The sequence below is a fragment of the Petaurus breviceps genome, unplaced genomic scaffold (genome assembly GCF_028583685.1).
Source record: "Petaurus breviceps papuanus isolate PSGF00001 unplaced genomic scaffold, PetGlider_PUasm1.0 120, whole genome shotgun sequence".
Classification (NCBI taxonomy): domain Eukaryota; kingdom Metazoa; phylum Chordata; class Mammalia; order Diprotodontia; family Petauridae; genus Petaurus; species Petaurus breviceps.
In genome coordinates, this window is record NW_027185627.1 from 166,100 (window position 1) to 181,678 (window position 15,579).

The following is a 15,579-nucleotide window of genomic DNA, read 5'->3' on the forward strand; positions in this document are numbered from 1 at the left end:
CCTCTTCCAATGGGACAGTGGATAGAGCTCTGGGCCTTGAGTCAGGAAGATAGATGATCCTAGACAAACCACTTAACCTCTGACTGCCTCAGTATCCTCAACTGTGAAATGGGGATAATAATAGCACCTACCTCCCAGGGCTGTTTCGAGGATCAAATAAGTTAATATTTGTAAAAACATGATTCACACTGAACCTGGCACACAGTAGGTGCTATATAAATACTTAGTTCCTTCCCTTCCCCAGTCTTCAACCTCTCCCCATCTATAAGCTTCTTCCCTGTTGCCTACAAACATGCTTATGTTCCCTCTCCCAAACTTTCAAAATGGACTTCATTTTCCTCCATCTTCCTCTCAGACTATTACCCTAAATGTCCACCTTTCTGTAGCTAAACTCCCGGAAACAAGACATCTCCATCCATTGTTTCTACTACCTCTCATTCTTATTCAATTCTTAACTTAGTACAGTTTGGCTTCTCATCTTACCATTCAGTTGCAACTTCTCTGTCCCCCATTTCTGTTGAACTTTCACTTGATAAGTTTGATGATGTTTTATCAGTCCTCGTACTTAATTTCTCTGCAGTGTGTGACACTGTTGGTTGTATTCCCTTCTGCTGGGTAGTTTTTCCTTACTGAGTTTTCAAGATCCTGCTTTCTATTTTCTCTTCCTGCCTATCTGACCATTCCTTTGATAGATGACTATCTATTTCCTGTCCCCATAGAGTGGATATTCCTTAGAGCTCTCTCTTGGGCCATCTCTCCAACTCTTTCTGCTTCTTCCTTTTTCTCCCTCTTCCTCTCCTTCTCTCTCCATCTCTCTCCCTCCTTTCCTTTCTCCCCTCCCCCCAATGTGCATTTTATATAGTGTGACCCTGCCTTCCTGCATCAATGCCTACAATGTCTACTCACTTCATCTGTTTCTTATAATCCTACCTTCATTGAAGGCCCATCTCATATGCCATCTGATTCCCCTATTTGATAGTGTAGTCCTTCCTCAAATTATAATGTATGAATGTACATATATATGTATATATAGTATGTGTGTAAACATATGTGTGGTATATAAAAACACACAATATACCTAATATATCGATATGTACGGTATATACATAAATATGTATGCTTGTATGCATGTATACTTGAAATGAAAAGATAACTATATATACTATATACCATATAGCAATATACTATATATTAGTCTTAATTAAAATTTGACTCATCTTTTAATGAAATGATAAAATATATATTATTTAATATATTACCTAGTAATATATTAGTTGTGTATAATATACCTAATGTATTATATACTAACATATATGATATATGTATAATATATAATGTCATGCTTCAGTTTCTATTCAATCAATATCAATTCTTTCTCTGGAGGTGTATAGTATGCTTCATCATTAGTCTTTTGGGATTCTCTTGTATTGCTGAGAATAGCTAAGTCATTCACAGTTCTTCATTGAACAATATTGCTGTTACTGTGTACAACATTCTCCTGGTTCTGTTCACTTCACTGTGCATCAGTTCATGTAAGTCTTTCTAGGTTTTCTTGGAGTCATTCTGCTCATCATTTCTTATAGCACAGTGATATTTCATTGCAATCATATACCATATATTGTTTAGTCATTCCCCAATTGATGGTCATCCCTTTGATTTCCAGTTCTTAGCCAGCACAAAAAGAGCTTCTATATATATTTTTGTACAAATAGGTCCTTTTTCCCCTTTTTGAATGTCTTTGGGATACAGACCTAGCAGTGGTATTGCTGGATCCAAGGGTATGCATAGTTTTATAACCCTTGGTCATAGTTCCAAATTGTTCTCCAACACAGTTGGATCAATTCACAACTCCACTGACAATGTGTCCTAGTTTTCCCACATTCCCTCCAAATCCAGTATTTTCCTTTTTTGTTACATTAGTTAATCTGAGGCAGTTCCTCAGAGCTGTTTTAATGTTCATTTTTCTGATCGATAGTGATTTAGAGCATTTTTATATGACTATAGATAACTTTAATTTCTTTGATATATAAATATATATACTTTTAAAAGGTAAATATATATATAACATAAATACTACATATTTAGTATGAATATAGACATATGTGGTATACATGTATATAGTTGTGTATATATACCTCAAATTATTGTGTGTGTATGTATACATATATGTGTATATACATTTCTTTTAAGGGCCTATTCATTAAAGTTCCCTGAAAGGTAGGAACTGTTTTGTGTGTGTATGTTTTTGTGATCCCAATGCCTTTCATATAGTAGACACAAAATGCTTGTTCTGTTGTATTGGCAATACCTATTAGAACCAGTATGTACTTACTATTTTGCCTTCTGTCTCTTTTTTTTCCATGCATTCAGCAAACACTTATTTAGAGTCCACTGGGCACTTCATTAAGTACTGTGGGAGAAACAAAGATAAGTGATTCCCATCTTCAAAGCACTTGTAGTCTAATAGGGTGTGATAAGACATAGACACAGATAAATATCATATAAATTAGAATAAGTGCCTAAGAGAGTATAAAGTACTATTACATTGGAGGAGGTAAAGATAGATTACTTTTATTTGCTAGGATTAAGGAAAGATTTTTATAGGGTAGGGTAGGGTAGGGTAACTTCAACTGAATTGCTTGAGGGAAAATTATTAGTTGAGTTTTATATTTGTTGAATTTGAACTTTGGAGTGTTTAGGGAGAGATTCTTTGTAGGTACCCAGATATGGAGGTTTGGCCTTTAAAGAGGTCAAGGCTAGAGATAAGGATTTGTGAGTTATCTATGTAGGGGAAAAAGTTGAAGCCACTGGAATGAATTTTCCTTCTGTATATTGTCTTTCCCCATTAGATTATAAACTCCCTGAGGGCAGGAAGTGTCTTTTTCATATTTGTATGCCCAGTGCTTAGTACATGCCTGGCACATAGTAGGCCCTTGATAAATGTTAATTGACTGATTAACAATGAAATTCCTGTGGGAGAAAATGCAGAAGTCTGAGGACCTTAGGAAAAGGATGAACCAAAGAAGCAGTTAAATAGGTGAAAAGAATCATTTCAAATTCTTTAAGCATTTATTAACGTGGTCTCTGAAGGCTAGGAAAGAGTGAGTATTCAGAAGAAGGTAGTCAAGTGTCATGCTACAGAGAAGGGTCAAGGAGGATGAAGAATTTAAAAAAAGCCTTCTTGGACTTGGAGCAGTAAGTTATAGGTATACAGGGAAAAATAATTGAAAAAACGATTTAAAAAAATCATTTGAAAAATTTTGGGGGCTTTCCTTTCTATTTATATGGCATTTTATTCATTGTTATTTCCCCCCCATTTTCCTACAACAGATTATCCTCAGTACCATCAGTTGTGTTTGAAAAGCAGTGTTATTTAAAGCCAGGGGTAATAGATTCAAGAAATATTCTTTCTTATACTGGTTCCATCTTTAAGAAGCCACTGTTTTTTAACCTGTAATACTTATTTTGTGATTAGAGGCCACGGTCAGATTTTATGTAAGCCTGATAGATTTGTGGGAAATAATGTGACATCCAGACTAGTGGTATTACTAGATCAATCTGGGAGGGGAAGACATCAGGGTTTTAGCCCAAAACAGAAACCATCGCTATTTACATTCATTCTGAGCCGTCAGGGCCCAAATACTGACCAAGTGCTCTCAGATTGATTTTTTTTTAACTAGGTAAAAGAGGCCATTCTTTGCCTTATTTATTACCTAGCTTTAATCACTGACTGGGTGTTGCCTCAGTCAAACTGAGTCTTGGTAAAGAGCTTAAGTAAAGGCCAAGATTTCCCACTGCATCTGGGGCCATCTCCAGTCATCCAGATCTGTGTCTTGCCACTGGACCTAGATGACTCTGGAGGAGAAAGTAAGGCTGGTGACTTTGTGCAACCCTCTTAAACTTAAATCTGATTTACTTACAAGTTATGGCATTACCTCCTGATGTCATGGTCCTCTTCTAGAATGAAGGACAAATAACAACAATAAGGGCTTAATAAAGGCTTTTTGCACTCATTCATTTCAGTGCTATTTTTCTTAGGACTAGAGTGCACATTCTTGTGTCTGTGACTTTCAAGTTTTGTTTCTGCTTTGCCCTTCTATGTTCTTTCTACAGTGTATTAGTTTTCTCATCCTTCTGTGCTGCCCACCACCTGGCCTTTTATCTCCTGTGTGCTACACTGAATTAGACTAAGACTTCTCAAATTTCTTTTGTTAGGTTTGTGCAGTGTTTTGCACTAAATGTATAAGGTATTAAATGAATGAGATGTACATTTAATGGTGGGCTTTACTAATTAGGATCAATCTACCTGTCAGATCTGTGTATAACAGAAGAATTTATGACCAAACAAGAGATATAAAGGATTACTAGATGGATAATTACATTTGATTACATTAAATTTAAAAGTTTTTACAATGTACAACTAACATAGCCAAGATTAGAAGGAAAGCATAAAGCTTTCAGGGAAATTTATAGCAATTGTCTCTGTAAAGACCTCATTTCTCAAATATATAGAGAACTTGGTCAAATTTAGAAGAATACAAGTCATTCTCCAAATGATAAAATGGACAAAGGATATGAACAGGTAGTTTTCAAACAAAGAAATAAAAGTTATCTATAGTCATATAAAAATGCTCTAAATAACTGTTGATTAGAGAAATGAAAATTAAAACAACCCAAATCATCAGCATTCCTGTATGTCACAAAACAAAACTCTGCAAGAAGAGAGAGATAGTAAAATATACCTCATTTAAAATAACTCTAGACAGTATAAAATACTTGGGAGTACACCTGCCAAAACAAATCCAGGAACTACATTAAAAAATTATGAAAACTTTATTCAAATAAAATCAGATAAAATAAACCCACATAAATCATTGGCATTTTTATGTATTACTAACAGCCCAACAGCAAGAGATAGAAAGAGAAATTCCTTTTAAAGTTACTGTAGACATTATAAAATATTTGGGAGTCTACCTGCAAAACAAACCAAGGAACTATGTCTGACGACTAACTTTGATAGACTGGGCTCCTCTCAGCAATGAAAGGTTATAAGACAACTCCAAAGGTTCATGATCAAAAGAATTGGAAATTAAGGAGATGCCCATCAATTGGGGAATGGCTGAACAAGTATATGAATGGTATATGAATGTAATGGAATACCATTGTGCTATAAGAAATGATGAGCAGGGGAACTTGAGAAAAACCTGGAAAGACATATGAACTAATGCTGAATGAAGTGAGCAGAACCAGAACATTGTACACAGTAACAGCCACAGTGTGTGATGATTGATTTTGATAGATTTAGCCCTTCTTAGTAATGCAAGGATCTGTAACAATTCCAAAGGACTCATGATGGAAAATTCCATCCACATTCAGAGAAAGGAATATGGAGTCTGGATGTGGATTGGAGCATACTATTTGCTCTCTTTTTTTTTTTTTTTTGTTTTGTTTTTCTTTTTCATGGTTTCTTCCATTCATTCTAATTCTTCTATACAACATGAGTAATGTGAAAATATTTAATAAAAAGGTATATGTGGAACCTATGTCAGATTGCATGCTGTCTTGGGGAAGGGGTAGGGAAGGGAGGCGGGGAAGAGTTAAAATTTATGGAAGTGAATATTGAAAATTAAAAATAAATAAATAAACTTAAAAAACAAATTAAATCAGATTTAAATAAATGGAAAATATTAATTGTTCATGGGTAGTCAGGACCAATATAATAAAAATGATAATTTTGTCCAAACTATATATTCAACTCCATCCCAATTAAATTGCCCCCAAAATTATTTTCCTGAATTAGAAAAAATAATAACAAAATTCATTTGGAAAAACAAAAAGTAAAGAATATCAAAGGAAGTAATGAAAAGAAAGTATAAAGGAAAGTGGTTTAGCATTGTCAGATCTTAAAATGATCAAAGCAGTGATTATCAAAACTATCTGGTACTTGCTAAGAAATAGAAAGGTAGATCAGTGTAATACAGTAGACATATGATGTATGGCAGTAAAAAAACCCAAAACTTAATGACTTTGTATTTGACCAGTGTAGAGACTTAAAATTTTGGGATGATAATTCATTATTTGATAATATTGTTGGGAAAACTGGAAACCAGTATGGCAGAAACTGGACATGGACCAATATCTCAACCATTTACCAAGATAAGGTCAAAATGGATACATGACCTAGATATAAATAGAGATTTTACAAGAAAATGAGAAGAACATGGAACATACTACTTATCAGACTTATGAATAGGTGAACAATTTATGAATAAACAAGAGACTGAGGGTAAAATTAAGTGTAAAGTGGATAATTTCAATTACTTGTATATGTATATTACTTGTATATGTAGGTATAGAATAATTGTGTGTATGTGAGTGTGTGTGTCACACATACACCTATTTGTATCTAATGGTAGCCATCTCTAAAGTGGGGAGAAGGAAAAAAAAGAAATTTTCATGATAATATTGTATATTTGAAAGGAATAGCAAGTTGTGCATAGGAGATTTGCAGTTTCATGTACAATCATCTTTTTTATTGTACTATGTTATGGAAATGCTTATTTGATTCCACAAATTAAAAATAAAATAATAAAAAAAACCTTCTGTGCTACCACTTCACATCTTCCAGATTGGCTAATATGACAGAAAAGGAAAATGACAAATGTTGGAGGGGATACAGGAAAATTGGGACACTGATGCCCTATTTGTGGCGTTGTGACCTGATCCAGTCATTCTGGAGAGCAATATGAAACTATGCCCAAAGGTATCAAACTGTGCATACCTTTTGATCCAGTAATAACACTACTAAGTCTGTATCCCAAAGAGATTTTTTTAAAAGTGGAGAAAGGACCTATTTGTACAATAATATTTAGAGCAACTCTTTTTGTGGTGGCAAAGAATTAGAAATTGAGGGGATGTCCATCAATTGGGGAGTGACTGAACAAGTTGTGGTAAATGGTTGTAATGGAATAGTACACTTGTACTATAAGAAATGATGAACAGGATGATTCCAGAAAAACCTGCAAAACCTCACATAAACTGAGATAAAGTGAAGTGAGCAGAACTAGGAGACCATTGTAAATAGTAATGGCAATACTGCATGATGAAAAACTGTGATTGACTTGGCTATTCTCAGCAATACAGTGATCCAAGACAATTCCAAGGGACTCCTTATGAAAACTTCTAGTCATCTTCTAGAGAAAGAACTGATAGAGTCTGAATGTAGATCAAAGCATACTCTTTTACTTTCTTTTTTCTTGGTCTGTGTTTTCTTTCACATCATAACTAATATGGAAATATATTTTTGCATGATTGCACATGTATAACCTATATAACATTGCTTGCCATCTTAGGGAGGGAGAGAATTTGAAACTCAAAATTTTTAAAAATGAATGTTAAAAATTGTTTTTATATGTAATTGGGAAGAAATAAAATACTCAAAAAAAAAAAAATAGGACCAAGTAATCAGTCACCAAGCATTTGTTAAGTGCCTGCAGTGTACCAGAAGCTGGGGATACAAAGACAAAAATAAAACTGTTCCTGCATTAGAAGAATTTTCATTCTTTTTGGGGAACAACATGACCACATAAAAGTAGGTATCAAATATGCACACAAAGTAAATTCTGAGGTAGGAGGAATTACAGGTAGAGAAATCCGGAAAGGTCTCATGTGGGGGGAGGGGAGGTAGCATGTGAGCTGAGTTTCCATTTCCCTGGTCTTGTTACAAAATACTTCTCTTATGTCACCCATCCCTTATCTTATTATTCTTTCCACATCAAAATGAAATAATTCTATAAAAATTCAGACTTAAGAAAGTTCATTACATTACATATTAAGTTATTGTATGGGTATATATTATTTGAAGTAACCTTGTTGTATTCCAGCAACAATTCAGTGGATTTAATTCCCCTGGTTTATCTATTCCTCTAAATGACTTTATTGCTCTTATTTTATACTTTCTTACCTTGGAGACCTGGTCCATGGAGATTACTTTTTTTGAAAACGCATTGGGTTACAAGACCTTTCTCTTTGGCTATCCCATTTGTCACTTTAACCTAATAAACATGTCAAATGCCAAATTAATGAATCATCTTCATACCTTCCCCATTCCAAAATTTGTCCTTTCGCTCAACTTCCCTATTTTTATCAGTGCCACTGTCCCTGATGTTTACAACCTCAGAAGTATCTTTGATGAATTCCCCTTTATGTTCTATATATCATATCATTATCAAATCAAAATTTCTTCCTTTGAAAGCAATAAATGCTTATATCTATAATATCACATAAATTTCTTCTTTTCCATTTCTACTATCACTCTAGTTTAGTCCATTATTGCCTTATGCTTGGTTTGGCTTTTAAATGAACTTCTACTGTCCTTCTTTTCTCTCCCTTATCCAATTCATCTTTGCTAAAATAACAATTACATCATGTTACTCTCTACTTTAAAAACAAACAAACCTTCCATGGCTCTCCATTACATTCTGTATAAAGTTCAAATATGCTGGTAGCCAAGGCCCTTCATAATCTGGTTTGAACTATATTCTGCTTGAATATCTACTGAGAAGTATTCACCATTCCTTCCTTCCCCAGATCTCTCATCCATTCATATAAATATTAGGTAACTGGTACTCATTCAACAAGTATAGGAAGTGTATAATCCTGCAGTCAAAACTTATCTTCCATATCTGCAAAGCGATCTTTTTTCCAGTGGAAGAGACAGAATTTATAAAGTTTTAAATATTTTGGAGAAGGGAAGACCAAAAATCTAATATAAAACTTGAAGGAAAATAACAGATGAGCAATGAAAAAGATCTGTCAACAATAGATGTCGAAGGCAGTGCATGATTAATTGGCATTTGAATTACATTATGTAGAGAATTATTGCTAAAGTAGTTCAGAGGAAGGGAGACATCCCTTCAAGCTGACATTGGGGTGGGGTGGAGTGGGGAGGTGGGGGGAAGGCTTTACAGAAGAGCTGAACTTGAGCTCTGTCTAGGATTTATTTATTGGGGAAAATTATAGTTGCTTGGGTCCTGTTTTGGCTTTGTTTTCAGAAGTCTGGTTTGATCTTTTCTAATGCTGAATACATTTATTAGTTGGCTGAAAGCCATTTGAAGCTTGCCAAATTCTCCCTTTTTACATAGATGCATAGGTTCCTAATCTAAGCTACTATCTTTATATAGATTAATATAATTTAGATAGGCTACTATCTTTATATAGCTTAATATAAAAATCCCTTTGATCATGTTTCACCAATTTGCCTTCTAGAAAGGGCTCTTCTCAATTTCTACTTGCATAACTGTGTAATCCTACTGATTCAGTTCATTTCTAGGAGTTTATCCCCAACACTTTTCATAAAATTTTTCCTATGCCTGGCATGTGATGCTTTCTGTTTAGATATTGGAGTTACAGGGTTTTCTGAACTTGGTTGAGTGAAACTAGTTGATGACTTGAAACATTAATCAAATGTTCACAAATGTTTTGATTAGTAAAATTCACAGGTGTTTCTGTTTCTCTATGTTTCTCTAGAGGTCATGCAGTCTGTGTGGTTCTGTGAAAAGTCCTGGTGTAAACAGGTTTGGATTCAAGGACTGGCTCTACCACTTAATGTTTCTGTGACCTTGGGCAAGTCACATTACCTTATCTTTCTAGCCTTTGGTTTGCTCATTTGTAAAATGAGGGGACTGGACTAGATTTCTAAAATTCCTTCTAAATTGTAAATATGTATGTGGTGGGGTAAGGAATGGGATTGCGTGGCAGTTGCAGTTTGGTGAGAAAGTGGCATGAAGCCCTCAAAATTATTCCATGTTTCTTTTTTTTTTGAGATTTAATTTATGTAATTGTGGCCACTACTAAGAAATATCTTATTTATTCCATGTTGGTGAATTACCAATCCTTTAAATCATGTTAGGTTTATTTAGAGTGTAATCTCTTGGGCATCTGTTCCACAGTGGGGAGGAATGGGATTAGAGACTAGAGACTTGGGAAAAAAGCAAGGTATAAAAAGTGTATGTGTGTGTATATGTATATAAATGGGAAGTACACTAACTGAGGAACTGTGGTATAGTGTGAGTAGAGTTTTCTCTTCTTTGCCTCTTTTCCTTCTCTACTTTCTTCCCTTTCTGGCTCCTGTCCATAGAAAAGAATTATTAGAATGAGGAAGAAAGGAAGGATTTCTATATGCATAAGAGGAGGGAATATCTACTCTAATCAGATCACAATCCATTTAAGTATCTAAAGAGCCTTTCTGTTAGTGACTTTTTTCCTTTTGCCAATTGTCTTTAGAAATGATTATAAGAGAGCGCCTCTGTGTGTGTGTGTGTGTGTGTGTGTGTGTGTGTGTGTGTGTGTGACGTGTGTGGGGTTAGCTTAGGACATTTTTGCAGCAATAAAGGATAGTTGCATGTGTGTCTGCATTGTTCCTGCTTACATGCAGATACTTAACACAACAGCATGTGGCTAAGGAAGGAAACATGATATGAATAAAATTGCTGAGCACTGGTTATCCAGTTGAAATTGAACAGCATAAATTTGTTGGATTCTATATCTTCTGGAAACTCTTTGGGGCCAGGAAGGTTTGATAGTCATGATAGTGATAAATAATGATTCACATCTGTATAGTGTTTTAAGGTTTACAAAACATTTCCTTCACAATAATCTTGTGAGTAGATAGAATAAGTACCATACTTCTTCTATAGATGAAAAAACTGAGACTCAGAGAAGTTGTGCTTGGCTTATAGCTAGCAATTAGCTAGTATTCTGGAATATATATAGTAGATTCTGGAAAAAAGGATATTGGGGTAATTCAGGATTTGATGAGTTTGTATAGTGATCACCATACAGATGGGAGGAAGTAATGTAAATTAATTCATCAAACATTTATTAAGTAATGCTATCAATCAACTAAGCATTTATTAATATTATGTGCTACTTGCTGTGCAGCTAGGTGCTGGGCATACAAAGAAAAAAATAGTTGGTGTCCCTGAGGAACTGATATTATATCTTGTATGCATATCATTATTTCACCCCATCTGGGCTAATCTCCAGTTTTCACTTGCAGATTCAGTTGGGAGGCATGATTTCCCCAAGTTCATGGTACTTCATGAGTCTGTAATCCTAAAACTATATATATATATATGAGCTCACTAGCCCCTAGCAGTATGGTTTCTTTCAGTAGCCAGCCAGTTGACACAATTAATTCAAAGCAAAGGTATTTTCTAAGATGGCATAGTATCTACAAAAGATTATCCCCATACATCTGGGGTGTACGCATCAGCAGGAAGAGTGGACTCATTGATCTAGTACAATAGTAGAGAGACAGATACCTAGGGAACATATATGATGAAATTAAGTCATGCTTCTTATACTGCAGAGCCCCACTGCCCTTTGCTTCTCCTGGGAATGTTGTTTAGCTGGGCTCCAGGGGCCTGTTCCTCTCTTCAATTCAACATTTGATTAATAGGGATGGTTTTTTTCATGATTCCCCAAACTCACCCTCCTCTCTCTGCTGGGCTTTCTCCTGACTGGGTACAGGGTATCCTACTAGGTGAGTAACCTTTCCTAATGAAGTGAGTAAGTGAAATGTCATGGTAGAAGAACAGTCCGGAGATGGGGAAGGACAGGATGAAATTAATCTATTTGGACTATATAGGAAGGGAAAATTATGAGTCAAGGCTGGGAAGATAGGCTAATAATCTGATGTAACTTGGAGAAGAGTATTTTCCTCAGCATCTCTTAGAATCTGCCTTAGATGCTTCATCATGATAAGAAAAATGACATTAGATTTTCAAAGGCTATGCCATTGAAGCATACGCTGTAGCAGGTTAGCATGGCAGTGAGGAGAAAGTGATGAACCTGGAGTCAGGAATACGACGATTCAGATCTCACTTCAGATACTTATTTGCTATATGATCTTGGGCCATTCATTTAGCCTTTCTGAGCCTCAGTTTCCTCATCTGTAAAATGGAAGGACTGGACATGATGACCTTTAAAGTCACCTCTAGCTTTTAGTCTATGACTCCATGGCCCTACCAAGTTAGAAGAGCTTCAATCATGGCCCTGGTTGTGGATTGTCAATTGTCTAAAAGACAAACCTAGCTAAAGATGCTTACCTGGTTTGGCTGCTCTGTAGTGAATTTTTCAGGAAAACAAGTTTGGTACACTCAGGCATAGAGAGGTTCCGTGGGTATTTAGTAAAGGGAAGTGCCCCCATCATTTGCTAATCAAATTACCAGTTTTCAAAGTAGAAATATTTTCCCCCTAAAGAATCTAACTTTAAGTATTTATTATATATTTAAAAAGTCACATAAATTTCAATACCAAATTAAAAATTAAAACAAACCTAAAATGTATTTGACTGAAAAGAATTTATTTAGGAAAAGGGGAGGGAGTCCAAGCCATTTGGACCTCTGTATGAGATTGGAAAGATCAGAAAAAGTACATTTATTGCCTGGACTGGAGTCTGCAAACTGATAATGTATTGATACGCTCAGTTTTCTAATATATGTTTTCCATACATACAGCCAGACACTAAAAGCTGTAATAGTGGAGGAAAAAAGGAAGGAAAGGGGATGACAATGGTTAAAACCTCTTGCTTTTGTCCTTCTTGGCTTCCATGGGGAATTCAGATATATTTCTATTTCCCTGGAGAGAGGCTATACTGGGAGTGTCCATTTCTACTTCCTGCAGATACAATGAGAATGTGGTTATATCTGAATGCCAGTATGAATATACCACAGAGTATGAAAAGGAGAGTAGTGTATAACAAAATTGGAAGCCAAGATCTGAAGGGCTTTCAAAAAGCAAGTAAAGAAGTTTCTCTTTGATTGTTAAAGCAGTGGAGAACCATTGAAGTTTATGTCATACTTGGATCTGTGCTTTAGGAAAATCAGCACTTAAGTGAATATCAATTCATCATTTAGACTAATTCACTCACACCTGGGTTGTTTTTGGGGTGATCATATAAATTAGAGTTATGAATACCGTATGTAAAATGCTTTGCAAACTACATAGATATATTGGGTCAGTTACGATTGGTTAATGTTGTTATTTTTATTTTGGTATTTTTTTAGACTTCTGTCAGTGTTAGTCTGATTCCAGATAGCTTTTATAACATTTCCAGACCCCTTCCTTAGCTATTCTTTCCAACACATAAGCCAGCCCACGATTAATGACGTCACTCTTTTCTCAATATTATGGTCATATCCCTACTCTTGACCTTTCAGTGTTCCTGGCTGTTTTGGCAATAAGTTCTCATTCAGTGCTGTTGGGAGGAGCTACTTTCTATGTCAACCAGTGGCATTTCCTTCCATAAGGGCCTATTCCCCTCTATCCTTTGCTGCCTCTGTTTTTTTCTCCTTGGGTGAATCCTTTTGTGAAGACTTATGGAGTGATAGACCCAGCACTCCTATTTTAACCTTGAGTTCCCTATAGTTATGTATTATATGATATGCCACACATCTGTGACAAAGATGCTCACTCTGTCCCTTCTTCTTTTGCAGTTAAAAGAGCCAAATTCCAGGGTTCACCAGGTAAGACAGATTTTATATTGCCCTACTTTTATTCTGCAGTAGAACTTGATTTTGAAGATTAAGCTGTTCAAGTGGTGGCATACTGTGTATATGTTTACAGGGTTTTTATTAAGTTATCTCAATGCTTAGAGTTTATTAACTTTTATTTTAAAAACTTTATTGATCCTTTTTTTTTGTTTGTTTTTGACACTATCCATTTCCCTGTGATGAGGGATGGCTATATGGTTCAGCAGGAACTCTGATCTTTATCTTAAGACCAGAAAACCTGCAATTCAGTCTGGAAAGAATTCAACCCAAGCCAACTTGGAGTCAGAGTTGTAAAAGTTTATTGTACACTTTACAGCGGGCAAGGGTCCTTAGGAGACCTGCAAGTTTATTGTTAGGCTATGCAGCAGGCAAGAGTCCTTTAGGGGACCTGAAACCTTAAAGAGGTAGAATTAAGGTTTTTATAGGATAATCCATAGTAGAACCCTTGCCAATTATGCTAACTAGGGGATTAAGGGTGGGATTAGGGAGGAGTTAAGGTGGGGCCAGTGTTTAAAGGAACATGCATTTTTAATGTAACTACACAGGCGTATTGCCCATGATTCACTGGGAAAAAGCCCAAGTGGGGGCTACCTGGACGTGTGGTTTTAGGCTTGAAATGTTACTAAGTCAGCTAATGATCAAGGGATGACTGAGAGGTGCCCAGTCTGCCATCCATCAGTGTAATGTTTGACAAGATTGATGTCTGGGAACCAAGGCTAACGGGGACTCAGTGTATGGATAATAGGCTAAGGAGTTAACCCAGAGAGAGGGTCCTGAAGGATTCATTGAGGCAGCCAAGGAGTCAACCTAGAGATAGGGTACTGAAGGATTCATGGGGGCAGCGGGACACTATATAAAGGGGAGATAATAGTTGCCTAAGCTGGAATGTTTATAGATAGTTTTGTGAAAGATTCACAGGTGTAGCTTGTCACTTCCAAGCTGAGGTAATTCATGAATTGTTGCTGGGCAGAGTTAATGCTGTGAAGCTGGGAGGGGTGGGAGGGGGGGGAGTTGAGTGTGATTTTACAAACTGGTTTTACAGACTGATGTTACAAATTGGTATTACAAATTGATGTTACAAATATAGGTCCCAAGCACCCCATCATTACTGATGTTACAAATTGTTATTACAAATTGAGTTTACAAATTGATTTTACAAACATAGATCCCAAGCACCCCATCACCTGTATACTCTTGCCTTCTTTGTAACAAGGAAAAAGATTTAATTAAAACTGGCCAACAAAATGATTACCAGGTCCAACAGCACATGTAATATTCTGTACTTGCTAGTCCCCTCACACCTCTTTTGTGAGAGAAGTGTCTTTTTGTTATTCTCTGGGACTAAGATTGGTTGTTGCAATTAATTGGAGTTCAGATTAGCTTTTCTTATGTTTTAAATTACTTTATTGTAGTCATTCTGCATATTTCCCCCCTAGTTCTTTGTTTGTTCCCTGTATTAGCTCATAGAAGTCTTCCCATATTCTTTTGCATTCTTCATTAATTATTCCTTATGGCAAATATTATTTCATTTCATTTCTCTTCCACAATTTGTTCAGTCAGTTAATGGACCTTCTTTCCTTCCTTCCTTCCTTCCTTCCTTCCTTCCTTCCTTCCTTCCTCCCTCCCTCCCTCCCTCCCTTCCTTCCTTCCTTCCTTCTTCTCCTATGATTCCAAATAGTTTCCCAGAAATTGGTCCAATTGGACCAAATTACAGTTCCACTAACTATGTATTATAATAGCATTTGCCAACAGTCCCATCACTACTGATTATTCTCTCTTTATCATCTTTTCCAATTTGATCTATGTGAGGTTAATTGTTATCTTATTACTGATTTGGGGCATGTTTTTTTATAGGTGTGTTGATGGTTTGCATTTCTTTGTAAAAAAATACTGTTCGTATTTATTGAACCACTTATCTACCGGGTTTCCCCGATAATAAGACCTATCCCGAAAATAAGCCCTCCCCTTACTGTGTAGCTCTAAAATAAGCCCTCCCCCGAAAATAAGCCCTATTGAGATTGCT

At 35.8% G+C, this 15,579-nt stretch overlaps 1 protein-coding gene across 4 annotated transcripts in view; it reads left to right on the plus strand.

Moving 5' to 3' along the window:
* UNC13B (unc-13 homolog B) overlaps window positions 1-15,579 on the plus strand; it is a 341,071-nt gene that overhangs the window by 52,218 nt on the left and 273,274 nt on the right. For all 4 annotated transcript variants that reach the window (XM_069088739.1, XM_069088747.1, XM_069088763.1 and 1 more), the window contains exon 2: window positions 13,500-13,529. In XM_069088739.1, the coding sequence (XP_068944840.1) occupies window positions 13,500-13,529 (30 nt within the window). The remainder of the gene's footprint in view (window positions 1-13,499; window positions 13,530-15,579) is intronic.